This window comes from Fopius arisanus, unplaced genomic scaffold, assembly GCF_000806365.1.
Source record: "Fopius arisanus strain USDA-PBARC FA_bdor unplaced genomic scaffold, ASM80636v1 scaffold00038, whole genome shotgun sequence".
NCBI classification, from domain to species: Eukaryota; Metazoa; Arthropoda; class Insecta; order Hymenoptera; family Braconidae; genus Fopius; species Fopius arisanus.
Window position 1 is genome coordinate 719,099 of NW_011887777.1, and position 27,283 is coordinate 746,381.

General features: G+C 36.7%; 2 protein-coding genes across 6 annotated transcripts in view; one reads left to right on the forward strand and one right to left on the reverse strand.

The window, feature by feature from the left end:
* The window catches only part of LOC105266446 (uncharacterized), a 98,559-nt gene that overhangs the window by 56,142 nt on the left and 15,134 nt on the right, over positions 1–27,283 (forward strand). The window contains exons 4-5 of one of the 3 annotated variants that reach the window (XR_892162.1): positions 6,215–6,766; positions 7,300–8,292. The exons of the other annotated variants lie outside the window; for them this stretch is intronic. The gene's annotated coding sequence lies outside the window, so the exon portion shown is untranslated. Of the gene's footprint in view, positions 1–6,214; positions 6,767–7,299; positions 8,293–27,283 lie in introns of those variants that run through there. 3 annotated transcript variants of the gene reach the window in all.
* LOC105266444 (arginine kinase) overlaps positions 1–27,283 on the reverse strand; it is a 52,054-nt gene that overhangs the window by 9,191 nt on the left and 15,580 nt on the right. The window contains exons 1-3 of one of the 3 annotated variants that reach the window (XM_011304607.1): positions 17,277–17,976; positions 15,328–15,685; positions 11,909–12,283 (exon numbers count right to left, since the gene is read on the reverse strand). In XM_011304607.1, the coding sequence (XP_011302909.1) occupies positions 11,909–12,283; positions 15,328–15,685; positions 17,277–17,317 (774 nt within the window). In that variant the 5' untranslated portion in view covers positions 17,318–17,976. Of the gene's footprint in view, positions 1–11,908; positions 12,284–15,327; positions 15,686–16,498; positions 16,568–17,276; positions 17,977–27,283 lie in introns of those variants that run through there. The other 2 variants (XM_011304606.1, XM_011304608.1) reach the window with 2 other exon arrangements.

The window sequence follows — 27,283 nt, forward strand, 5'->3', positions numbered from 1 at the left end:
TCAGGGCTACTGAAATGCTTACACTGGAATGTAGAAAATGCTATCAACATAGGGAAAAATAAAGAGATGTGGGAGAAGGAAGACGTGATAATGCTGCAGGAGACACATCTGGAGGAAAAAGTGATGAAAAAGCTCATTGACAGACTGGATAAAAGATTCGAGTGGTTCGGGAAGGCGGCGAAAAGGATACACAGCAGAGGAAAGGCGAGTGGAGGACACTTACTAGGGGTCAGAAGGAGGCTGAAAGGCACATGGAATGTGAAGGAATGGGAGTACGGTTTGAGGCTGGAGATCAAGGAAGAGTCGAACGGACACAGGTATGCAATAGTGAGCTCGTACAATAATGATAGGAAAAATTTGAACAAAACGCTGACAGAGCTGGAGAGGCTGGTGGAAGAGGTGGAAGGGGAGGACCTGAGGCTAATTATATCAGGCGACCTCAACGCAAGAATAGGGGAACTCCAAGGGCTGCCAGAATGTGGCATGGATGAAGGCCCAAGAATAAGGGAAAGAAAAGCGCAGGATAAAACACTAAGAGACGAGGGGAAAAGGCTGGTAAATTGGTGCGAAGAGAAGGCCATTCTCATCCAGAATGGAAGGGCATCGGAGGACGAAGAAGGAGCAATAACATTCATAGGAGAAGGAGCGGGTCTGAGAAGCACACTAGATTATGTGCTGACAAGGCTAGAGGGAGAGGAGGAACCAGATTGGTTCAAGGGTTTGGAGGTAGGTGACCAGGAAGGTTCCGACCATCTCCCATTAAGGTTCAGACTGGAATGGGACCCAATAAGGGGAGAAGAAGAAAGTGAAGAGGGAGAAGGAAGGAGACTGAAATGGAAGGAGGCTCGAAAAGAGAAATTTGTGGCGAAATGGCAAGAGGGATGGTCCCAAAAAAGACAGGAGGGGGAGGGAACGAACGAAAGGTGGGAAAGGCTAGTAGAGGTAACGACATTAGCAGCAGAGGGGGCCAGAATGGAATGTGATGGAAAAAGGAAGGAGAAAGCGGAGTGGGACAGTGGGGAATACTCTAGTGAGAGGAAACAAATGTTTAAAAGTCTAAGAAGGTTCAGAAGAAAGAGGAACTGGCAAAACAAACAGGAATACAACCTCTCCAAAAAAAGGCTGAGGAAAGTGAGGGGTAGGCTAATCAACGAATGGATCCAGGGCAAACAGGAGGAGGTGGCGGCAAGTAGAACGATGTCTGACTGGTGGAAGGCAATGAACTGGTTCAGGAGAGGCTCGAACAGGAGAAAAACTGGAAATGAAATCTCAGGAGAAGAGTGGAAGAAACACTTCCGGAACCTCCTGGAGAGGGAGGATCTGGAACTGGTAGCAGAAACCCAACGAGAAAACGAAAGGGAGCCAGGGGAACCTAGCGAGCGAGGCAAGGAAAATGAGACAGAAAACGCGATAGAGGAAGTGGAGAACGAGCTTGATAAGGAGCTAACGGACTGTGAAATCCTGAGTGCAATAAAGAGACTAAAAAACGGTAAAGCGGCTGGAGGCGACGGAGTGACGGCAGAGTTCTGGAAGAACCTGCCTGGTGAAGGAAAAGACGAAATGAAGGAGATCCTGAAGAGGCTCTGGAGGAACGAGAGAATGATAGGGAGGTGGAGGCTAGCAACAATTTACCCAATACACAAGAGAGGAGAAACTAACTTAGCGTCTAACTACAGAGGGGTATCGCTACTAGATATAGGCTATAAAGTACTAGCGGGTGTGATGGCGAGAAGATTAAGTAATTGGCTCGAGACGGAAGGGAAAATGCTGGAGGCACAGGCAGGATTCAGGAGGAATAGAGGCACCATGGAGCAAGTATTCGTGCTGAATTCACTAATTGGGAGACAGCTAAAGAAGAAGGGAGGAAAGTTGTACGTGGCGTTCATCGACTTCAAAGCAGCATTTGATAAGGTGGACAGAGAGAAACTGGGGGAAAAACTGAAAAAAATGGGGATCGACGGAAAGTTCCTAAGAATGACGCAGGAAATCTACAGAGAGACGAAAAACAGGGTAATAGCAGGCAAGGGGCTGACGGAGGAGTTCAGGACAGGAAAAGGAGTGAGGCAGGGATGCCCACTGAGTCCACTACTGTTCAATATTTTTATCCAAGACGTGGTGGAGGCTCTGGAAAGAAAGAGGGAAGGAGGAACGGCTATTGGAGCAGGGGCGGGAGTAAAGGTATATACACTATTGTACGCAGATGATGCGGCGCTGATCGCGGAACAAGGAGAGGAGCTAAGGAAAATGGTAATAACTCTCGAAAAGTGGGCAGATAAAAATGAAATGGAGGTGAGCATAGAGAAGACCAAAGTAATGGTGTTCAGGAATGGAGGCAAGAGGAAAGCGGAAAACTGGAGCTATAAAGGGGAAAGACTAGAAGTAGTGAACGATTTCAAATATTTAGGCTTTTGGTTCTCGACAGGAAACAGGTTCACCAAGCACACGGCGAAGCTGGCAGGGAAGTCACAACTACTAGTTAACAAAGCGTGGGGAGAATTGCACAGGAGCAAGATAAGGAATTTAAGGAGAAGGCTCTACTTTATGGGTACCACGGTAAAGGCGGCAGCCCTGTACGGAGTAGAACTATGGGGTTGGAGAAGGCAGGAGAACATAGAGAAGGTACAGAAAAAATACATAAAGGCGAGCATGGGGCTAACGAGAAACACTCCAGACTATATCTGGAGGATGGAGGCAGGAGCAAGAAGTGTCGAAGTGGAGGCAGTCAGGAGAGCTGCAAAGTTCCTGTTGAACATCAACAAAATGAAGGAGGAGAGGTGCCCGAGAAAATGCCTAAGAGAAGAGCTGAGAGGTATAAAGAACGGGCAACCGACAAGATGGGGAATGATGGTGAAGGAGAGGCTAAGCGAGGCTGGGGATGGAGAGCTGGTGGAAAGGCTGTGGAAAGGGGAAAATGTGGAAGCGGAGCGAAGAATAGGAGAAATAGTGCAGATACTAGAGGAACAGGAGATACAGAAGGACTGGGGAAAAATCGAAAAATCAAGGTATTGCAACTACTACCAGAGCATAAAACACAGCGCTGAAATGGAGGAATACTGGCAGGATAGAAGGCTCACTACCGAACAGAAAACAATATGGGCGAGATGGAGATGCGGCAATGCTTTGAGAGGAAACAGAAGAGGCACTATGAAGGACGAATGCAGAGCCTGTGGAAGGGAGAGAGAAGTGTTTGAACACGTGATCAGCTGCAAAGTACTGGCAGAGAGGCTAGAGCAGAGCGAAGTACAGTGGTGGAGACATTGGAGGCGCCAGAGCAGTAGGAGGTACTGGAGAGAGAGGCTCATCCAAGTGCTCGGGGAGGCCCCGAGGAGGAAATGGTGCAAGAGACTGGGAAAAATAGAAGGAAAACTGAGAGAAATGGCGGAGGAAAGGAAGGGGCGAAGGGAGACACAAGAATAGAGACAGGGAAGGCAACGGCGACAGTGTGATTACCAAATGAAAAGCAGCCGAAGTAAAGTTTTAGTAGGAATAAATTAAAAAATACCATGTAAATACAACAATTAGACTGAGCTAGTGAACCGAATAACTATGTATGTTTGTTACGTTATATAGTTATAAATCATATAACCTTTAAGGTGTATGCGGAGTTTTTGAGGTGAAGGCAGGAGGAGATGTGAAACAAAGCAAAACCATTTGTAACATCAAAGTCAATAATAAATAATAAATAATAATAAATTCTATTCTATTCTATACTTAGAAGATATTAAATAAAAAAAAAAGGGCAATAGAATTCCACTTTTTTACACAATATCCCGAGTGGAAATTTTGGTCAAGTTCTAGTCAAGACTGGATCAGGTCATACTTGATGATTGATCCGGAAGTGACACGGTAACTGGATCAAATTTTGATCAGACATGTAACGCAAGTTTAAATCAAGACTTGATCAAACTTTTCTGATCCGCTTTAACGGTTCCGCATTTGATCAAGTCAAATATATCTAAATCGGATGACTGGAATATCGAAAACAATAATAAATATTAACCATAACTCACTTAAAACAAAAGATAATTAATTTTTTTTATTATATCTGACCGCTCTTAATGAAGCCCGATTGTAATTAGCGATGAAAAAACCCTATTATTTTTGACAATGCTGGGGATCGAACCGAGGAACCTACGATTACTAAACCTACGCCCTAACCACTGGACTACCGCACTATTGTTTTTGAGTAGATTCTTTTTACCTACACAATCTGCAAGGGAGTATTTGATGACTTTGAAATTATTGCATGTATATTCTGAGCGAGAAAACATATTCGGTTCAAATTTTATTTCATTATTAAAAGATAATTATAATAATCATAACACAATGAACAGATGCAAGTTTGATGATTTTTTTAGACTCAAGATAATGCGCTCTTATGTTTGATACTTCACTATATATATTGCCCTTGCTTCCTATACATTTGTGATTCTTTTTTATCGAGCTATTCAATTGAAAATCAAGGGAATTGAATCGGAAGGAGAACAAATTGTGTTGAGGCAGCTTGATCTGAGAGTGAGATCATGTTTATCTGACTTGCTGAGTCAAAACTTGGTCAGGACTTCATCAAGTGTCATCTGATCAGGCATGTTTGACCAGAACTTGATGTACAGCCACTTGTAGTTTATAGGGTCCAATATACTGGCTCGAAACTTGATCAAGTTTTCATCAAGTGTCATCTGATCAGGCATGTTTGACCAGAACTTGATGTAAAGCCATTTGTAGTTTATAGGGTCCAATATACTGGCTCGAAACTTGATCTAGTTTTCATCAAGTGTCATCTGATCAGGCCTGTCTGATCAGAACTTGATCTAAATTCGCTTGTAGTTTTTAGGATCCGAAACGTTGGATCAAACCTTGGTCAGGTTCTGATCAGATCTTACCTGATCAAGCGAACCGCACTGAAACTGAATCAAGTTCTGATCGGACTTCAAGTAGACCTGAACTAATTTCCACTCGGGATATTCGAGAAAAATTTTCGTTTGATATTCTTGTTGAGAAGAAAATAGAAAGAATTTTAAAAACTTATTCAAAAAATTTATTAAAATAGCAATACAGATACATATTGAAACACTGAATTGTAAATAAAAATGGACTTTCATCAACTTTTTTTATTTAGTATTTTTCATTGAACATTTCAATAGAGAATCGGCAAAAAAGTAACAGATAGTTCAGCAGAAAGAAATCAGTAGTTTTTTCTATTGATTTTTTTTCTTGTGTCACCGCGTTATTCAGGTATTATCGATTATTAAAAAAATTTACTCCTTGCGTAAAATATTAATAAATTATCATCTATGTATGATACACTAATGAAACAATCAGTGGAGAATTAAAGAAACTATTAATAGAGCTTTTAGATGACCAGTCCGGGAATTCACTTTTCTCAATTAAGATTTTTCTGGTCTAAAAAATGCACGGGAATCTAGTTCGAGTCTCAATAGTATTGGTAAAAAAAACTTCACAAATAATACATACCCCTCCCTTTTTACTTTTCCTTCATTTTTTCTAAGTTTAGAATTCCCATCGAGATACGCGGTAGTGTATCGGCCAAGTAAAAGTTTCGTCTCTATCCAACAAATAAGGCCGAGAGCTACGGTGTATCTATACACGACACAACTACCCCTTCCACTACCTCCTAATCGTATTCAATCCATAAAATACAAACGCTGCAAGTTACATGAAATCTGTGCATAGTTCCATTATACAAATCGCCCTCAAGCTTTTCATTGATATAAGTTTTCTCTTTTTTCGATTAATATTGGCAAAAATACTACATAAAATAAGAAAATCAGTAGAGACAGGAGCAACTTACTTGGCGCGGTTTTATTTACAGGATAATGCTAAAATGCACTTTGATTAATAAGTAAAAGTGACTGAAGATAATCTTTGGCTCTAGCTCTAGTTCTTGGGAAAAACCGCGCCAAGTAAGTTGGTCCTGTCTCTACTGATTTTTTAATTTTCATTATTGAATCCTTTCTATCGACTCGTATCACTTTTCTTGGCATTTTCATTTACATTTTATGAGTTTTTTTAAATATCTTGGAATGCCATATTTTGGCAAAACACGAGTTTTTCACGAAATCAATTGTGAGAAACTTTTACTTGGCTGAGTTTTTTTTACAAAAACACCAGTTTTTATCATTTCGTTTATAATACTACCAACTAAGCTAATATGAAATGCAAATTCTGATGAATTAATTTTTTTTTGTTTCAGAGTCATGATGTGCAAAAGTGAATACATATGCGAAATATTTTATACCACAATGTGGAAAAAATGTATAATTAATGAGAAGTGGTGCGAACGAATAAATCGTTGAAAATTAATGCAAATATTATCTATCATTAATCAGAAAATTAAAAAAAAATAATATTAGTAAAGATTCAAATAACTAATACAAATTTATTAAAAAAACTGTATAGTTTCATGTTTCATTATAATTAATGTTTTTTTGCTTCATCCAAATGATGAAGATCATATAGTAGGAACTATTAATGACTGTTCCAAAGAAGATTCAAGAATTACGAAATCTTAAGTTTTGGTTACTTTTACTGAAAATTCATATTTATTTACACGCATATTTGATTCAGAAATAAGACAATTGAAGAAATAACTCACAGAAACCCCAGAATATGGCTTGTATTGGTACATCAAATATTTTAATGTCATCTCTCTTCGACTCTACAAGAAACACCTTCAATCTTCGAACATTTACAGTCGTCTTGGACGCAAAGACCTTTGAAAGTAACGAACTCTCTTGTGTTTAAGGTATCAGAAACAGTTTCAACAAAACGCACTTTATCTCATAAGTTATCATTACGAAATAAGAGAAGCTCGACTATTTCTAATACAATTGTTGAGGATTCAATGCACCTAATACCCAAAAACTTGTCTCGGCTGCAACGTCTAGTAGACACTGCTGAAAATTCTTTCAGGAATGCATCATCACTTTACAGTAGAAGTTTTACGAACTTGATAGCTCTAAATTAACTACTGCAGAAATGTGCAGATTTAAGTAAAACCGTATCTGTTTAAACACTTTCCTTTTTGGAAATCGGATTTTTCCCTTAATAACTGTCAAAAATAATGAAAAGCCCACTCATCACGATTCTGAGTATATAAATATTTTGAATAATTGCTCAAATTATTTTAATGTTCTTGACTTTCCAAGTAGAAAGAGGTGAACTCCTGCATTCTAGGAAAGGATAATTATTGTGTATATAAGATGATTTTGAACCCAAAGCAAAAATCTATACGTAAAATGAATACTACTTCGGAGGATAATCTGGAAACAATTTCAGCAGAGAGAATTTGACATGATCAACAGCGCGGTATGAATGCCGATGCCTTGTCTGATGCAACAACATCTACGATGAATCTGAATGGAATTAAAGAACATTATGGGGATAGAATGCCAAGAATTCGTCAACGTTGCAATGCCAAACATTTTCAATGCAAAATTGTTCACTATTCTTATTTCTATTGGATGATGTCAAGAGAGTGCATCGGAAATAAATTTATAATTGAAATTGAAATCCTCTCAAAATCTTATAAAAATTCAATCTATTTTTCTTGCGAATTTACTTCATTTTTCATTAAATTTTTTCATGCGGGCCATTCTTCGATAGGATTGCGGAAAGGGATTTTGGAGTTGTAAGAGATTCATAACCCGAGCCAAAGGCAAGCGATATAATCCTACGAGCTATTACTTCTAATATTCAGAGCTATTATAAAAATCGTCTGCTTTGATTCGCTAGGCCTTCATACAAAGCATTTACTTTTTTTTGTAATTAATTTCGGTGTCAACAGTTTGTTTTGACACGTGACCGTCCACATGAAAAGGATGTGGTTAAATTTCTGACATTTTGAGCGCATGAACTCTCAAAGTGGGAAATTCGCGAAGCTATAAAGGTGTAAGGTTGTAAACTTGTAGAACAATGTTTTGAGAAAATTGAAGTTAAAATTAGCCAATGGATTTGTTGGAATTCTACTTGGAAATAAAAAGGTATTTTAATTTAAATTGATGCTGGGTATCATGATACATTAAACCGAATACTTACTTTTTGATATTCTGAATAAGACTTTTTTTCAATAACAAAAGTAGATACTTCCAATAAGGATTTACTTTCAAAAATTAAATTGTAAGAGCTTCTAACTGAATCATTGAATCATTTCATAGGTACATATAGTTGTAAGTAAGGTAGTATTTAATAAGGACAAATATATCAAGCGGAACTGAAGAAGTTATCAATTTATTGTCATCGCAAATAAAAAGTGAGTATCGAACCATTTGACTGTAATATATGAACGAAAATCATTTTTTTGTCCCTTATGCGTGGAAATAGTTCAACTTCCGTTCCTTCTTGCCGGCAGAAAAGTTGCACTTTATTTCCGAGAAATCATTGATTGAGTTTTCCAATTGTTTTTCACGTCACTCATTTATTCCGGAACCCAAACGCGATTGAGACTGCCGTGTCGGTTTTTCATCAACGTGTAATATTAAGTGAAAAAAATCTCCGTGAATTGGCAGCTTGTGGAATTCGCGGTTAGAAAATTATTAAAATGAAATCTGACAGAGAAGACAGCCAATCAGAAGATGACAGTTCCTCAGATGCGTCGGATAGTGACATCACTGAGTTCGATCTTGAGGGTGCAGCTGCACAAGTTACGGCGAATTTGGTACCCGATATGTATGCCAATAAATATCAGACATGTTATCAAGATCGCATGGAATAGAGAAGTGCGATAAGAATGGAATCTTTCAAAGAGGAGGTTTTTCTAGTTTATTTTAATGAAATATCCGAGAAATATAAACCCTCAACGCTATGGAGGCGTTGGTCGATGTTGAAAACAGTCATAAATCTTCATCGCAGCATTGCTCGGTTTATATTCGAAATTGAAAAAGTTTGTCAAAAAGAAAATTCCGATCAAAAAAATCACATGTTTTCACAGGCTCTGAAATTACTTGACTTTTAGTGACCAGATGATGCATATTTGGCAGCTAAGGTAAACACTAAAAAAATCATAAAACATCTAATTAACGATAACCTTCCGTTATTTCTCAATCTTTTCAATTTGCCGCAAGAAATGAAATATTTATTTTACAGGTAATCTTGATTTTCGGAATTTGGGAAGCGATGCGATCAGGTGAAATTTGTCCCCTGACTATGAATGACATCGAAGACACTGGCTCCAGATTAAATGTGACAATACGCGACACGAAAAGTTATTATCCTCGTTTATTTGGCATTGAAAGTCTATATTACATGAAAGTTAAGACGTGCATGAACCTCAGACCAACCTACCCAGAAACCAATCGATTTTTTTTGCGAGTTCAAGGAGGAAAATGCGTACGTCAAGTTATTGGTAAAAATAAAATAATTGAGATACCCAAACTGATCGCATTATTTTTGAATCTGCCAGTTCTGATCAAGTTACACGTGGATATGTCGAGGAATCGATCCAGAATAAAAATCGCCTTCTTAAAAAAATCAACAACTTCGTTGACGCATCATCAACGTTTCGTTCCAATATCACAGAGCCGGCACGTGCTAGTAAACTTTCAATGCTGATAAGTGATGATAAGGAGATTTTCAATCACATTGGATTTGATCTGACAAGTGTCCATGACACTTATTATTAATCTGTATCTGACATGACCAAAAAAGCACATCAGGCAATAATCCTGTTGAAAACCATTGAAGCTCACCAGGTTGCAACTGCAAACACACAAGCATCACCCAAAAAAGCTCCAACTAATGAATATGGTGGCCAAGATGGGGAATAGCCGCAAATTAAAAAGAAGAGAAATGGAACAGAAAATGCATATAATGCAGGGGATCTATTCGGGAATTGACAGGAGAAGGTTTTATTAAAATATACCGATTCACAAAAGAGGGTAATTCAAGTGATATGATAGCGTCATTGATTTAAAGGTAAGGCCAAGTTTTCTAAAAAATAATTAAAAACACGCAGTTTAGCTGGCTACCATGATGGCGGAGATTTTTCTTTGTAAACTTGGCAGATCCCTCCTAGTTGACGTAGCAACCTTCACCCCCCCTCTGGACCAACCATCCCCTGCCAATCGAGTCACCTTCCGACAACCCCTCATTCCCCCCCCCCCCCCCCCCCCCCCCCATAACAATTTTTCCTGTCTCTGTCGCTAAAAATATAAAATTTGAGCACCATGTGCACATGGTCAGCTTCGCCTACTTTTTCAGAAAATTAAAGGAATAAACGGTTAAAGTTATTCTAAGAAAGGTGAAATGTGCCGAAATTCAGCTCGGTTAGTCGAGTCGTTTTTCATAAATTGCCATTTCGTTCTGAATCTTTCTGCCCAAATATCTCGACAACTATCAAACCAATTTTAATTTTCCACCTCTCAAAATATTCGCCTCGATGCACTCGACCTCAATCAGTCAAACTATGGATACCCATTCTCGCCAAATTTTCCAAATATTCCAATTTTTCTTTAAAAAAAAAAAAAAATTAGCACGGTAACCTTGCGAAACTTTCGTTAACTTGAAATGTAGCATTGCATTTTCTCTTGGTAAATAAAATGCTTGGTATTGAACAATGGTTGAATCGACTCATTAGTTCATTTCATATTTCAGTTTGCATCACAATCGATTTCCTTGAATATTTCGAAAACTATCGAAACTTTTTTAGTGTTTCACCTCTCGGAATTTTCGTCTGGATATACTCCATTTCAATTGATGAAAATATGTATATGCATCCATACTCATTTTTCGAGATATTTCAATTTTTCCGATTTTATTTTTTATTTGTTGGAACAGTAATGTTGCGAAAAATTAATTCATCAACTTGAAATTTGACATGACGTTTCTGTTTGTCAATTAAATGTTTGGTATTAAAGAAGGGCTGAATTAGATGATTGGTTCATGAGATATTTCTATTCCTGTTTTTTTCGAAAAAATTTTGTGAGCCCGCTAGAAATTGACGCATTAACTTGAAATTCAAGTTGCAGTTTCCTCTGGGCAGCGGAATATTTGAGATTGTAGAACGGTTAAATCGGATCATTAATTCATGAAATATTCAACATTGCTTAAAATTGGCTTTCTAAAATACCTCGACGACTATCCAACCGATTTCAATTTTTCACATCTCCAAATATTCTGCTTGTTTTATATTCTTTTTGTATAACTATTCTTATGTATCCCAGGTTTTAACATATTTAAGGCTAACAGCATTTAATTGAAACTAAAAATCACGTTCGATAGCTAGTCTATACCGACCTTAAGGGTGAAAATAAGATATTTTTTTCTCCAAGATTTTCATTTGGGATTTGAGGGTTTTTTTGAACTATTGATTTAGTACATTCATGGATAACGTATGTGATGGCTATTGTTATTTACTATGGTTGTATTCTGAGGGAAATTACATGAAGTATATTCGCCGAGATTTTTAGTCAATTCCTAATAATTATTATTGGCTTTCTTCGGTATTTGTATTTTTTCACCTTCATTCTAAGAAATATTGAATTTAGTTTCGATATTATCTTTAAAACTTATATTTAGCTCTGATTGATGTGGAATATATTTAGGATCCTCATTAATTCCGTTTTCACGTTTGGAATTGGAAGAGTTCGTGGTTTAATCTTTATGAATTTTGATAGTGCCTTGAAACTTTTGACACTGATATTCGCATTGCTATTAACCGTGCAATTTATAACTCTTCTTGCAATTAACTTCTGTTAAGTCATTCGTCTTATACCATAGTATTGAGCACAAACGAATAAATAATAATAATAATAAGAAAGATATAAATATTATGAAGTTCAATAGAAATCACGAAAGTGCTGATATTCTGGAACCGAGAAGTGTGCACAAGGGATCTTTTCATATGAACAAATACGTCCTTTAAATATAATGTATTGAATGAAATACTGACCTGGCCAAGATCACCTCCCATCTGCATAGAAATAATACGAAGATGATCTTCTTCATTACACCAAACAAGAAAAGTTTTGGCATCATTGTGATAAATACCACGACCAGTAGGCCAGAAACGGCACGCATTGGCTGCTTGGAGGAAGCGATCGCCTTCTTTGAACAAGAAGTGATCATCAATAAGTTTCTGCTGAACTTCTTTGCTCATTCCTGTGAGTGGGTAAAAGGTACCCTTGAGTTCATTTTCCAGACCAGAAAGAGTGCTAGAGACTTTATCTTCCATTTCCTTATATTGGGCCTCAGTCAAGCAGGGATTGAAGGGGTAGCCATCTAGAGAGCGGCCGCATCTTACACGAGTTGATACAATATACTCGCCCTGTAATTCAATCGTCCAAATGAATATAATTATAATCAGTCTACAAGTTTAAAAGAATTTCAATGAGTGAAAATATTCATGAAATATTAGTTGATATTATCGTTAAGGGTGTACTACGCCCATATATAGCCAAAACTAACCTTTTTTTGACTTTTCTGGGAAACTTACTATGGCATTGACGTGAAAAAATATAATGTTTTTGTGTTCTGTCATTATTTAATGACTCACAAAGTTTCAAACCATTGCTTTCTAAACCTTAAAAAAAAATTACAAAACTGTAGAGAAAATGCATGAAAATGACTGCGCCACCACAAAACTTCGTGAGCCATTAAATGATGACAAAGCGCAAAAATCTTATATTTTTTTTTACGTGAATCCCATCAACAATTTGCAAAAAAATTTTAAAAATGCAAATTTTGGTTATGTCTAGATGTGGAACATTCTTAAATGATTAACGAGACCTTGCTGATAAAATTAAACGTGAAATTCTGATAAATTATTTCAATTAATTAAATATGGGGCATTCTACGAAAAAAAGAACACGAACGAAATTTTTTAATTCGGATTTCGCTGAGTTTTTTGTGGATAATAGTAGGCAATGAGAGAAGTATTTATATTTAACAAAAAAATTTTACTCTAACTATCCTCGAAATACTGAGCAAGTAAAGTTGTTTTTATTTTGAAATTTCAATTTTTAACTACATTCTTATTGAAAAAATATTGCAAAAATATTGATCATTTCTAAAGCGCTAATTTTCAATTTTAAAGCAAAAATTACATAATTTCGGTGGATCACAGACTTTCATCTATTTTTTAAAGAATTCTCGAAAAAAATCAAATTTTTTCCATGAATTTTGACATTTTTTTAATCATGGGCAACCAATTCCGTTTATATTTTATTGCAGCTTTAATATTTTCGTCGTATTTTCTTCTATTCTGCAACATCGACACTTGATTTTTGATAGGACAATATGTAATTAATGGTTCCTCTCAATTTTCTAATAATCATATTTCGAATTTTGCGCTAGAAAGATGTAGTAAAAAATTAAAATTTCAAAAGAAAAAGAAATTCATCTGGTCAATTTTTCGAGAAGTTAGGAATTTAATAAAAAAAAAATTAAATTCGGATTCCCAAAACGGTTAGGGTGAACAATTTGAAAAAATTCATGAATACTTCTCTCCATTACCTACTATTATCCGTAAAAAAATCAGCAAAATCGAAATTCCAAAATTTAATCCGCGTTTGTTGTTCTTTCCCATACAGAAAACCATAATTACAGCAATTACAGAATAATGATAATTCACTATTTTACATGCATGATTTCGGTTCCAGTCACATGAAGCCCATGAAGAAAGTAGACCCAAAACTAGTAACCGCCAGAGATGAATTGATTCATTGTTTAAGTTGATAAATGTTTCAGCAATGTTTTCAATAAAAATGGAATTATGCAATAGATGTCTAAGACAAGGGTAATTTTTTTTAACTTTCTAAACGTCATCCCAAACCGATTCTTGCACTGCAATTGATTCATAGAATCATGGAATCTTCTAATGTCGACGTTACTTAAAATTATCGCGCAACAGTCTGTAAAAAGTGTATATGCTGTAAAATGGCCCAGATTAAAGCACAATATTTTGACAGTACATAGTATCACATTGATTGCATTGTCTATGGATGGCAAGATTTAACGATATATTTTCCATTGTGACTATTTTTAATTATGTAAATTTATGAACCTTTTGTAATTATTCTGTATTGTTCCCTAAGTTGCCCAAATTCCAAAAATTTCTATCCGAAATTCAAAACGGATAATCTCAAATAGAAGGTAATCTTTTAGCATCTACTTTTTTCAATTTTTCGTTAAAAAAATTTGAACAAAAATCTGTTGAGTAAATATTTTACACACTAACAACCTTAATATTTGTGGATCATTGACATTTTACGACTCTGAGGCCCTGCCTAAGTAGTAATTAATTGTAACTATTATGAAAAAAGGTGAAGAGTTGAAAAATTTCTTTCATTCAGAATAATGTAAAAAAGACAAACAACCAAAAATTTCAGATGCATTGATAACTGCATAGTGGGATTTAAAGAAGTTTTATACCCTTTCCGCTGAAGTTCATGTTTTTGAAATTTTTATGGCAAACTTACGATGAGATTAACGTGAAAAAATATAACGTAAAGTGATTTTAAAGTGATGCAAACGTTTTCCTATTTTTTTTTAAGCTGTTAAAAAGAATGACGAAATTATAGAACAAATGCTTTAAAATGATGGCACCACCACGAAACTTCATGAGCCATTAGAGAATAACAAAACGCAAAATCATTATATTCATTTTCACGTTAATCTTATCGATGATTTTTCAGAAAAAGAAAACAAAAGGTGAATAGTCGCTAAAAGTGTCGAATATCCTTAAGTACTGAGGTGTATTCTGTAAATACGTTCGGATGTAAAATTTACGCTATAGATAAATTGAATAATTTTTTCATTTTCATATTGCCAAAAAGTTCTGTCATGTACATCATGTACCCCATTGCAATTTCCACTGCTTCAAAAATGTCTCGTTGGTTCTTCACTACCTTATATATGCTTTTTTCAGATTTCTGGCAAACTGTTAGCCAGGTTGACGCACAAAAAAATACCATGTATGGGTTTTATAATGCTTTAATGACTTACCATATTTTATTACTGTGCAACTATGTATCTATGCTTTGTCTTAAGTTTTTTGAAAATTAATGAATGCTTAGAAAAAATGTAGTAACAAAATCACATGATTATGAACAATATGAAAAGTAGTGAGAGAAGAGCAATCTATTCTTTAACTTTGAATTCATTCATTTTAGACAGCTTAAGACTATATGCTAGATATTTCTGCGATTATAATAATGATTTCAATTTGAAGATGAATATTCAATTAATAAAAATTCATGTGATTCGTCTCGAATGAATTTAATAGATATTGAAATGAAAATGAAATAGAGAAATTTGAATGGTAAGCAAACATATTCTTAAATAGCTTTTTATAAATAGACAGTAACTTACAGTTGGATCAAGGTTGCCAAGCGTATCTACATCACCAAAGTCCTTGGGTGGATGCTTATCAGTCTTTTTAAATCCACCGTGATACTCCTCGATCATAGGATCGAAAATATCAGCGAAAACGTTGTAAGCCTCAGCATCTGGAGCGTAGATACCAAATCCAGAGTCAAGATTCTCTACCCCTGATTGAATGCAGTCCAGAAGAGTGGATCCAAATGATGTTTTCTTTGTTTTGAGAGCATCGAAAATCTCCTTAGAAAGATGTTTCTTCAGCAGAGACTTACTGTCAGATGCAGCGAGCTTAGCATAACCTGCTTCAAGTTTGTCCAGCACTGCTTGGTCAACCATTGTATTCTTTTTACTGCAATGACAGGGTACACGTAATTGATACATTTCTTTCAGACTTCTCAGTAATCTCGTAATTGTATTAACCATCCAATTCATTCAATTGTTAATTATCCATATCATAAAGTCAACATGAGAACAATTGAACATGAAAACTCATCCTAATGAATTGAATTTAATTTCATCTTGTTTATTGACGACGATGGAAAAATTTCTACTATTATGATTTTGTTTATTATTGACCTAATCCATTAATTCAAAGATTTATGATTTTTTCTCAGTCACTGTATAATTTATTGCATAGATATGTTGCGTGGCATTGAGTGGAGTTCAGATTCCCTGTGACGTGGTCATTTTTTTTCTTTCTTCTAAATAATAACAAGTAATTGGAAAAGAAAATGAACGAATAAATCAATTCTTTCGCCAGCCATGGAATTAATTCAATGACTTCTATTTTCTATATATTCATATGCTCATGATATTCGATTATCAAAAGTGGAATATATATCAGATAACAATTTTTGGTAGCTGTGCACGAACGATAAAAAATGAAACCAATTGAGAGTACCAGCGTATTGTCTAACGCAAATACCATCTTGACGCACATATGCTGAACTCAATTTCCGGAAGGAAGTGCGTGATTTGGATCCCGATCATCGTAATCCTACACGTTTAAACGATTGTATGACACGTAAGTTGAATCACAATGAGTTTAATGAATGAAATAAAACTAGGAAAACCGCCCTGAACCACCGCTATACTCGTTTGAAAACTTTAAACTTGATATTTGGCCGTTTCTTCTACTACTGTTAATCATGCTAACACTTACGTTAGATTGCACAGTCTAGAATGAGGGCATCCATTCGTAACATGAATTAACCGGCGCGTCAGAAGAATCATCTTGCCACCGGCCTGATCATCGCCGAAAAAAAAGAGCGTCTACTGTTTAGCCCGGGTATTACCCCGCAAATTCAATTATGAAAAATTACATAAAAGTTTTTGAGATTGTGACAGATTTTTTTTTGGGAAATTATAAAATTTTCTGGAATATCGACTCGAGAAACACAACTTTCCAAATATTTTTGACGAGATATGTGGAATTCCGACTTATTTTGACAGGTTCTAATAAACCAGACATACTCTGACAATTTTTCTGCTTTAAAATTGATCAAAATCTATCAGAAATCAACATAATATCTTAAAAGTTGATAAGAATGATCTTCTTATCAACTTTTACGATATTATGTTGATTTCTGATAGATTTTAGAAGAATGACCTTTTTCTGACTGGAAAAACCATTAATCGTTCAGTTATCCTCAGTCGAAGATAAATTTTTCTCTCTTTACTTCTATGATATCAATGTAATGTATGCATCTTTAACCTAGAAAAAGAATGATATGCCTTTTAATCAAATTGAACAATCGAACGATAGAACTAAAAATATAATTTCTCAGTAATGTAATAATGATGAAAGGAGATTCCATTCTTCGGAATTCGTGACTTAAATAGGGTGTCAGCACAACATCCTACACGCCTAGCAGTGATCACACATCTATAAAATATTTTTTTTTAATCGTAATAAATTTTTAATTACGAACGACACATACTCATCGCTCGATGCGGTATCCTTAGAGGTGCATCCACCCATCGTTGCTATTATTTTCACCAATTGGAATGAAATACAGACAAACTATTGAAATCCTCTCAATTTATTCACAAAGCTAAATTGAATGGAATAGAGTGAAGATGCAGTATTAAAAAAAAAAAATTCGATTTCCGTTGTTGCAATTGCGAGAGAATTGAATTCCCTCAAATAACCATGACAACCTGTGATGACATTCATGCATACATTGATTGGTAGTAAAATTTGAACATTCTATCTATATCTCGAGTAAAATTGCAAGGGGTGTGTCTTCACTGACATAATCCACAGCACTTCTCACTTCCTCCAAACTCAAAATTGTCACTTTATACTAAAATTCCCGCAGTTTTTCATAAAAATGCTTCAAAATAAAGGATCAATACTTGTTACCATTCATTAATAATTGTTAATACTCAGAAACAGATTCAGATCCCTAAAAGTTAAGAAAATAGATGTTTCCTTGTTTTGAAATATTTTCACTGAATAATTATTCAATCTCAATAATAGATATTTAACCTAATATGAACATGAGTTTTGTGTCTATATATCAATTTTCCAGCCGGAATAAATGAAAGGAAAATTCCTCTACGTTATTGTTGAGTGTTTTTGATGAGTGATGTGAACACTACAGTCTCTACGCTATCACTAAGCAGGAGTAGTAGGGATTCGTTGGGAGAATCTGCGTGAATGCGTTCGGGGGTATATATACTATATACGTCTCCTCGTTACAGCTCTCGAGCTCTCTGTCGCCCACAATGAATCGTCTGCTCATGCTGAGTGTATAGTCCTTTTTCCCGCGAAACGTTTGTTAGTACAACCGCCCCTTTCACCCTTTCTTTCGCTTTATTTATTTTTCTCACTCGCTCCTCTCTTATGCTCAATACATTTTTCCCTCTTATACATTCATCCCCCCCTTCGACTATTAAACGTCGGGGTGGGGCTCGTCTACGTGGCGTACGCCTCTCACCTCTCACCTCTCGCCGCTCGCCGTTGTAGTACGCAGGGCTAGAGGCATAGAGGAGAATTTGTCACACGGTCGATATTACGCACAAAGCCCGCGGAATTCACGCTTGCTCATAAGTCTACGCGTGCGCACAAAATATTTTGTTTTGTTAGACCGCAATTACTTGCATATAATAATTTTTTGAATTTCCCACTCTTTCCCATAATTTGCCATTCGAAAACTTTCCGATTTTCAAAAGTTTTTCTATAATTTCAATAATTTAATGTTTTTTTTTTAACTTAACCTTAGACATAATATAAATGTAAAATGTTGGATTTGTAGTTCCCTAATTCGTTAGAAAAACCTCACTTCAGGGTGTTGCCAACCTCGAAACATGCATCTCACAAATCTTTTCGCATAAATGATCGAGATCACAGAAAATGAGAATGTCGATAATGCAAACGATTATATCTTTATTGATATTTAGTGAATAGACAAAAAGTCGCATAAATAAAAAGAGCGATAGACATTTTATGTAATGAAAGAGTTAGGGTGAATAATACGGGCTCCTGCCTCCCCACCCAGAGGGTCATGATGGGTGTAGTCGCCAGTTGTGTATTCTAGAAGTTTGTGGAAAATTCAATCTCCATAAATACCAAGATAGGTATCCAGAATCATCCAATTCCCGGCCATCAAAGACATTTGATATTAAAATCAAAAAATTGTCAGTATACAATTATAATTCTGGAGCATGCTGGACGTGGCTGGCAGAGAATCCTAATAATACCAACTATTAAATTTAAAGGGAAAATGAGACCGCATAGTTTACAGCAACCAATGAACAATCGTGTGCTTTGTTACATATTAAATGATATTTTCATTTCAATTGAAAATTTTCATGAAGGAATAGTGATGTGGGTGATTGCTTCATAAATAAATGCCTGGCAGGTCTTGGCCTGGCGAGTGAAAGAGTGAGACGTGCGATTTTCCTAATGGCCGATAAACTCGTGCGCAATCCAATATGAAATAGTAATTTATGCTGCAGGGCTGAGAAGTATTTTGGGAACGTATTTTAGCAACATCCACGTCGAGGACGCGTATTATGATCAATTAGGTTAATAAAAACCTTTTCAAAACGTGTGGCATATCCCAGGAGAGCAAATCCAAGCTTGAACATCTTGAGCTTGGATCAGCCTAAGATACCTAGCTTGAACCAACCTTGATTCGATGGAACTACCACGATTCAACCAAGCTTGCTGATATTATGTAGATACAAGCTTGTATACCAACGTCTTTTCGATCACGATCCCGGTTTGGTATTCTAAAGTTGGACCCCGTAGCTTCGACCAACAGATAAACAGATAAAGACAGATAAAAAGTAACTTATGTCAAAGGATGATGTAAATAAAGTAAATAGTTAGTGATGTTAGGTACATTAAATAAATAGAACGTTACTCAACAGCATTATTTCTATAAAGTTCATATGCAGAATTAAAAGTCAGGTCATAAGTGCGCGTTAGTTTACCGGTAAAGCGTAGGTTTCGTAATGTGAATGTCATGTGTTCGGATCTCGGTTGCAGTGGTCAATTTTTAAGTTAATTAATTAGGTTTTTCACCGATCAATTCATCGGAGGTAGGTAAATGGGGTTAAAATTGACTTGTATCAGTAACAACAAAGTAATTTATTTTCTTTTTCTCACTATTTCGAGCAATAATTTCTCGATAAGTGGAATGATTGGTTAACAATTGTGTCCCTGACTTGGATCGAGCTCGACATTCAAGCTTGGATCAACATTGGTTCTAGCTCGACCGAGGCCTGGACTAGCTCGGTTGTAGCTTGGTATCCAAGCTTCAATTGAGTTTGACGTCCGATCTTGGATCAACCTAGAACAGCGTTACAAACCTTTGTACAAGCTTGGATTCCAAGCTTGAACCTAGCTAAGCTAGTCTTGGTCAAAGCTTAGGCCGAGTTTCAACCAATGGTTAATTCCCACCTGGGTTTTAGGGGTATGATTATTCGCAGAGAACATAAACTAAAACTTTTGATATGAAGAGATGGAAAGGCTGAATGCAGAATAGGTTCACCCATAGTTAAAGTTAAATCCAGCGCCCTCACCACTGGTATCTCATCTGCGTTTAAAAATGGGACCCTCCATATGTTTACGAGAACAACAGGTTAGGTTCCCTATTCACTTAGGTAGTAGGGGAAATCACTTCCCGGACGTGGAAGCAAAGTGGTGGCGTAAGACGTAACGTTTACTACGGGTTAACCACGGTTAACTGATTGAAAAACTGGCCTTGAACCGCCACAGCATGATGATTATATATAAGCACTCATCATTGTATCTCGAAATGTATAAAATTCGCTAAATATACTATCTACCAATGACGATGGCACTGAGCCAGACGAACATGAGGTTCGAGTCCGGCTCAGTGCCATTACAGGCGGAGAATTGGCGAACCGGATATCGGGAGCTTGTACAGTACTAATGTACTGTGTAACAGTACTGATATCCAAGATTCAATTCAGGGCGCGTTCCACCTCTGGATGAGATCTGGCGTGAGTTCGGGTGCAGCGTTTACCCAGACTTGTCTGCTAAAGCTTGGCCCGCTAAGACTGGCCCAGGTATGCTGGTTGTCACCAGTTGTTAAAGTCTGGCTCTCTCCCCTAGGTACGGTAAATGTCGGAGACATTAAAACGACGACGACGGGAAGAAAGTGCAATGAACAAACCAATCACTATTCGAAATTTTCCATTTGAGTTTTCCATATAAAAATGAATAGATATATGAGAAAACATATGAGAAGTTGGTAAAGAAAAAACTGGAAAATTGATATTTTTGAACTAGGAAAAATACAGCACGAAAAATATTCATCTTTCTCATTGGAAAATGCACATTTTTGCGCGGTGACTGCCATAACAATACCCACACTCTGACCCAAGCATTGTGGTCTTGCTCTTCTGACTACCTGCGCAATACAATGTAGTATGTAGTCATTGGCCTAATTGGGGTTGGGAGCTAGGTGCGCACCGAGAGCGCACTTTGCCCACGCTTGCTCTACACTTATAAGAATTGACCATCGGCCCTGGCCTGGTCCAAACCTGGGCCAGGCCTAGGCATCGTTGGGACAGGCCTGGTATCCACGACCAAGCCTCGGCCCACAGTTCAACCAATACTCGATTCCAATCAATGCTGTATGCTTAATGCATCTTCGAATTTATTATTATGTTTCTCGTCGTTTCTGATCTTCGATACGTTAAATGATGATCCAAATAATCGTTTGAAAGATTAAAAAAATATAATTTAAGAAAAAAAATGACTTCACTGTGGCTTGAACCCGCAACCATTGAATTCAATAATTTTTAATAAAAATCGCTGGCCTGGTCCCATCGCCCCAACAGCGAATACCTGTACCTGAGACATGCCCTTAGGCCAATTCGCTAAATATGGTTACCTTATATTTATAGATTGGATCGCGTTATATATCACTTCTTCCATTTCCGTCTAGTTGTAATTCCGACTGTTCTATTTTATCATTTTACTTACTTTCCCTCCTACTATCACGTATGACAATTGTTATTCGTATTAAAATAATGAGTTTAGTATACCACTCCTGGGAATGGATTGGCACATGGTGAGTTGCGAGTCCTCATTTTTAAACAATAGCCCACTTTACTCTTGGATACAAGGGCATCTAGGCTGGGCAATCCAAAACTATCATGCCAGTCCTGAGTCTGGATTGGACCGACCCTGGTACAGCAGGACTGCCATGTTACCCTTGGACATACATTGGTTCTACCAGTGACCCAAACCAGATACAATCTTGGTACGCGAAAGCTTGGCAAACCAAGACTGTTCCAAGTTTGGCCCAGTAGTCAAGCTTGGCATTCCCTATCTGGGATAGAGTCCAAGGAGCACGTTTGTTTGCAATTTGTGTAAAATGTGACAGCACCAGGCGCTTGAAAGAAGACGTTATCCCATAAGCATTCTTAAAAAACCGTTATATTGATCTATGCATAACATTTTTTGACTGCTTAAACATATGAGGGAAGGGTGAGGTCCCGGAAGACGGAAAAGACCTACTTTTTGAAACTTATACTTCTAAAATTGACGTTCTATGTTTTTTTCCACTTTTGAGACCTGCCTGAGGCGCGGCTGGGCCTAGGTGGTTTTAGCCTCTTGATCCTCAGCCTGAGTCAGAGTTGAAATGAGCATCTTGAATAGTCTTATAAACTACCGTTAAATCAGGGCTTCGAAAGCGATGAAATCAGGCTTGGTTCAGGTCTGCGTCACTCAGCCTTAGTGAGCTAAGGCTTTCCCAACCCTGCTTTCATCGTCAGCCTGTGCAATTCTTACCTGAGTCAAACTCGAAATGTCATCTCCAGTTCAAATTCTAATTCAGTAAAAATATATTTTAACTCGATTAACACCTCGATTTATTCAAGTCTCTAAATAAACTTTCCTGATATGCCTTGTACTGTTCTACATTTTTTTAACAAATATATGCAAAGAGAGGTGTAAAGTAGTTTAGCCTTCAGAGTCGCGATCACCATCAAATATCCCGGACATCGCAGGTGGTAGAGTTATATAAAACATTTACAGCCAATTCTAAATCAGCAAAAAAAAATCTCAACAGCCCAGAAATATACTGTTTATCTACGGAGGAACTAGATGATGATCCAAGACCACCAGAAAATCATGAAAATTAAAAAAATTGATTAACATAAAAATTGCTTGAGACAGGCTACAATAAAAGAAAAATCATGACACTTAGACGTTTTTGACAAAAAGTCAAGTTCATTTCCTTGTTATGTCCTGTTTGTATCCTGGTTATTTCATGTTCTATTGCTCTACTGCATCGTTTGCATAAATTTTGAAGGTAGTTAGGCAAGGCAAGGTTATCTTTTATTCGAGACTGTCACTTAAATTTTTTGGTCAATTCGACTTTTTCGCAAATATTTCGTTCCGTGCAAGCGCTCGGGATTTTTTAGCCTGCGAAATTATGCCATAATTTTGGAGCTCTTGGAGTATTACTACTGACGATTCGTTTTGTTCACAATATTTATGGATTCAGTACTTTTATTAGCCTCAGTTTAGAATATCCTTTGTAGACCAAGATATAATGAATCGAGTAATATATATTCGGGAGCTAATGGCTAATTCATCAGCTCTATCAGGGATAAGAATTAATGAAAGCTAAAAGCAATTGTTCGTTGCTCTATTTTGCATAGGAAATGTGACCTAATCAAGCTGCCAAAGAAAATTATCTCCTTAATTTTCTTTGTCTTTGTCTTTTTCTTAATTTTAACATTTCATACTTACTAAAAAATAAATTGTCTAATCTAGTGATGTCAATGACGCGATAGGTATGAAAAATGCACGAAAAGAACCGTTAGATAATGGTGGGAAAATGTGCAAATGGAATGTTGACGTCGTACGACTGTATGTACGAGTTGAAACGGTCTTATATATTAAATCAATGTTAACTATGAATTGCAACGTAATTACTTCCTTTGTTCCGAGTCAATGTAAAAACTTCCTTTCTACTTCGTATTTTATCTTGCCTGATGATTTCATATGGAATCACTTGAAATCATTTGAAATCGGTGAAGTCATATTCCGAGTTTGGTTCACTAACAGAAGCTCTTTCTAAACGAACGTTTCTTCAGTAGAAAGAAAAAAAACAGACCGTGACTGTCACATTCCAAGCTTTTGGAAATAAATCGATACTTTCCGAGAATCTTCCAAATCGCCGTTGAGCGTGTACAGTTCTGTATCGAGATGCCCGGTGGGGCATCGACCAAGAAAAAGTTTTGACTCTGAATGTCCGTTGCTATTTCTAACCGACTCAGACCAAGCCCTACTCGGTATCTATCCAGATCTCCAAATGATTTTGAATAATTATGTCGAGCCGGTGACAATGAATTCGAATATTGCTCTTAGTTACACTATATAAATAGTCTATGCTGTAACTTGCATATTTTTCAGACCTATAGTTAAAGACATACGCGCATAGCAGCGGCCCCATATTCACATTCTCACGGTTTCATATTATGAAATGCTCAGAATCAATTTGTGGCGTTGGCAGCACAGACACTTACCCGAATGAAAACGCATGGATGTACGAAATTGACGTGTTACCAACAGTGAGTTTGAATGTGGTGCGAACATTCAAAGGACTAAAATGGAAATCCAACGCTATTTAATTTGATTCTAAACTCAATTAAAAAAGAACAAAGTCCATGAAGTATGAAACGTTTTTTTTCAATTCTAAAAAAATTTATAAAATCTTTTGAAAAAAAAAATTTTATCAAAAATGCGTTAAGAAAAGATTTTCTGTGGTAGTTTGTCCTGAAAATTTTTGAAAAATAAATAGAAATGAAAAAGGGTGCCAAACAAAATTTCTGTATAATGAAAAAAAATAGTTAAAGGAAGATCAAGATTCTTGACATAGATTTTTTCACCTCACTGTCTCTGTCAAACTCCATAGCATCAAAGTAATGCTCCATTTTCCAATCCGCGCCCACAGTGCGAAGGTGTGGATTCTGATCAACTATGTAACTAAAATGCTGTTCAGCCCGTGTTGCATAAATTACTATTATGCTGGAAAGTTATTATAAAATAATATTATTATATAATGGTATAATAATTATTATTTGGTCTATTTATTAATTAATCATTAATTATTCCAGATTTGCTATCTTGCTTTTTTCTCAGGCTCGGCCAAACCTGGTTGAAGTGGCAGAAGTGCATGTGTTCAACTTTGAAATACCAAGCCTAAGACCATGATCGAAAATACCGTGGTATACAAGCTTGTAGTTGCATTATGTCACCATGTTTGGTTGAACCATGATTATTCTGTAAAATCAAAGTTGGTTTAAGCTAGGAATTTCAAGCCTTGATATCCTAGGTTCGTCTAAGCTTGCGCCCATAGTTCAAACATAGCTTTCCTCAGCTACGATAGACATTTTCCAGTACTGCGAAATAGTTGCACTACTAACACCAGACACCAACTGCGATCATCAGTAGAACAGTCAATAAACGGGGATTTAGAAGAACCGATGGCCTGGCAAGGACCACTATATTTTATGTCAAGCGGTCCACCCTAACCTCGTACTTTTATTGCCCTGCGAAGGTAAGTGGTCGCTTATGGCCTTCTTTTTTACTTATCTCCCTTAAAAAAAAATACTGCTTAGGCGGGCCTCAGAGTATAATAGTATATTTTTTAAGAAGTTCGGACAAATTATTTTTTACGTGTGGAACATTTATAAGAGAGCCGAAGGCGAGTGAACAATATTTTTTGACATTGCTGCTACGTTCACCTCGTGCCGAAAAGTGCCTTTTCGTTCACTCATAAACAAAAAGTAAATAGAAAAACTTTACGTTAAGCGAAAAGAGCACAATTCGGCACTAGCTGAACGTAAAATCACTGTTAAAAAATATTGTTTGACACATGTGAGCTGGAAATTTTCAGCTCGACACGTTTAGCTTGCAATAGATCGTGATGATCGGGGTCCAACCTTGGAATACCAAACCTGGACCGTGATCGAAACTATGTCGGTATACAAGTTTGTATATTTACATAATATCAGCAAGCTTGATTAAACTATGACAATTCCCTAGAATCAAGGTTGGCTCAAGCTAGGATTTTCAAGGCTTGGAATTACCTAGATACCATATATTGGATCAAGCTTGGTTGAAGCCGCGCAGTTTAAGCTTGGAATACCAATCTTGGACCATAATCGAAACTACCTATGTATACAAGTTCATATTTGCATTCAATCACCAAGCTTGGTTGAATCATGGGAATTCCATAGAATCAAGGTTGGATCAAGCTGGGAATTCCAAAGCTTGGTATTTTAGGCTGATCCAAGCTTAGGCCCGATGTTCAAGCTTGGATTTCCTCACCTGGGAAGTTGTCCTCCAACGCTGCTGACGTCTGCGGACATATTGATCGCATCGTATTGATGTATTGATTGGACGGTCTCACAGTGTCGGATGGAGGTCACATTGGGTTGTAAACTTTCAAACGGAATTATAGAGTCACGATAGAGGATCATATAACGATAAATCATATGGGGTTTCCTTGAGAAAACATGGTCAAAGGAAGTGTTATCTGAACAAAAAGTAGCTGAGGTTTATAAGTGAACAGATAAATCTGTTCTGAAGATTAGTCTGGGAATTACAAGAGAACAATAAGGCAATTACCGGACAGTATTTGACCCTAGAAAAATTGGAAATAGATAAAAAAATAATTCTAGGATAAAGGATGGTAGAATTAATGGAAAGTGATTGACTAGAAATTAGAAAGGAAACCTTGTCACTTAGTAAAATATTAGCATTAAATTGTAACTTTATCTTAACGTTACAAAGTGACAAAAAGGCACTGCGCTTGGAAAAAGAGATTCAAAAAAATCCCCTGATTTTTCAAGTTCGATTTGAAATTCCATTCGATCATTTCGAGTTGAATATTTCCTAATTTGTTTGCCAATAAAATCTATCAGCGTTAATTGAATGACAGAACTAAGATACTCAAGTGGGAGTTGAGGCCTGAGCCAACCCATGGCCGACGTTTGGCATGCCAATCGCCAAGCTTGGCGTAACGCTTGACTTTAAGACTGGCTCATGATTGGGCCGTATCCTCGATGATAATTTGGGCCCACTCAAGGGAGGCTTGAATGGTCCAGCGTATGCCAACGTTAATGTCTCATAACTGGGCAAACGATGTTCGCCAACTCCTCAATTGTAATTTCGAAGCTTGGGATCCAATCGCTGCCCAATCCTTTCATTCCTCTACCAATTAGTGATTGAAATGATAGAAAAAGTAAAATTAACTGATTTTTTTGCTGATATCATTCATATTTAATCCCATTCATCATTCACTGGAAAAACCTAATTAGTTAACTTAAAAATTACCGCCTTGATCAAAATTTAAATGTATGACCCTAACAATACTTACACCTTGCTGCTAAGCAAACACGCGCGTATATCTTGCGATTTTAAGTTATAGATATAAATCCCACGTCA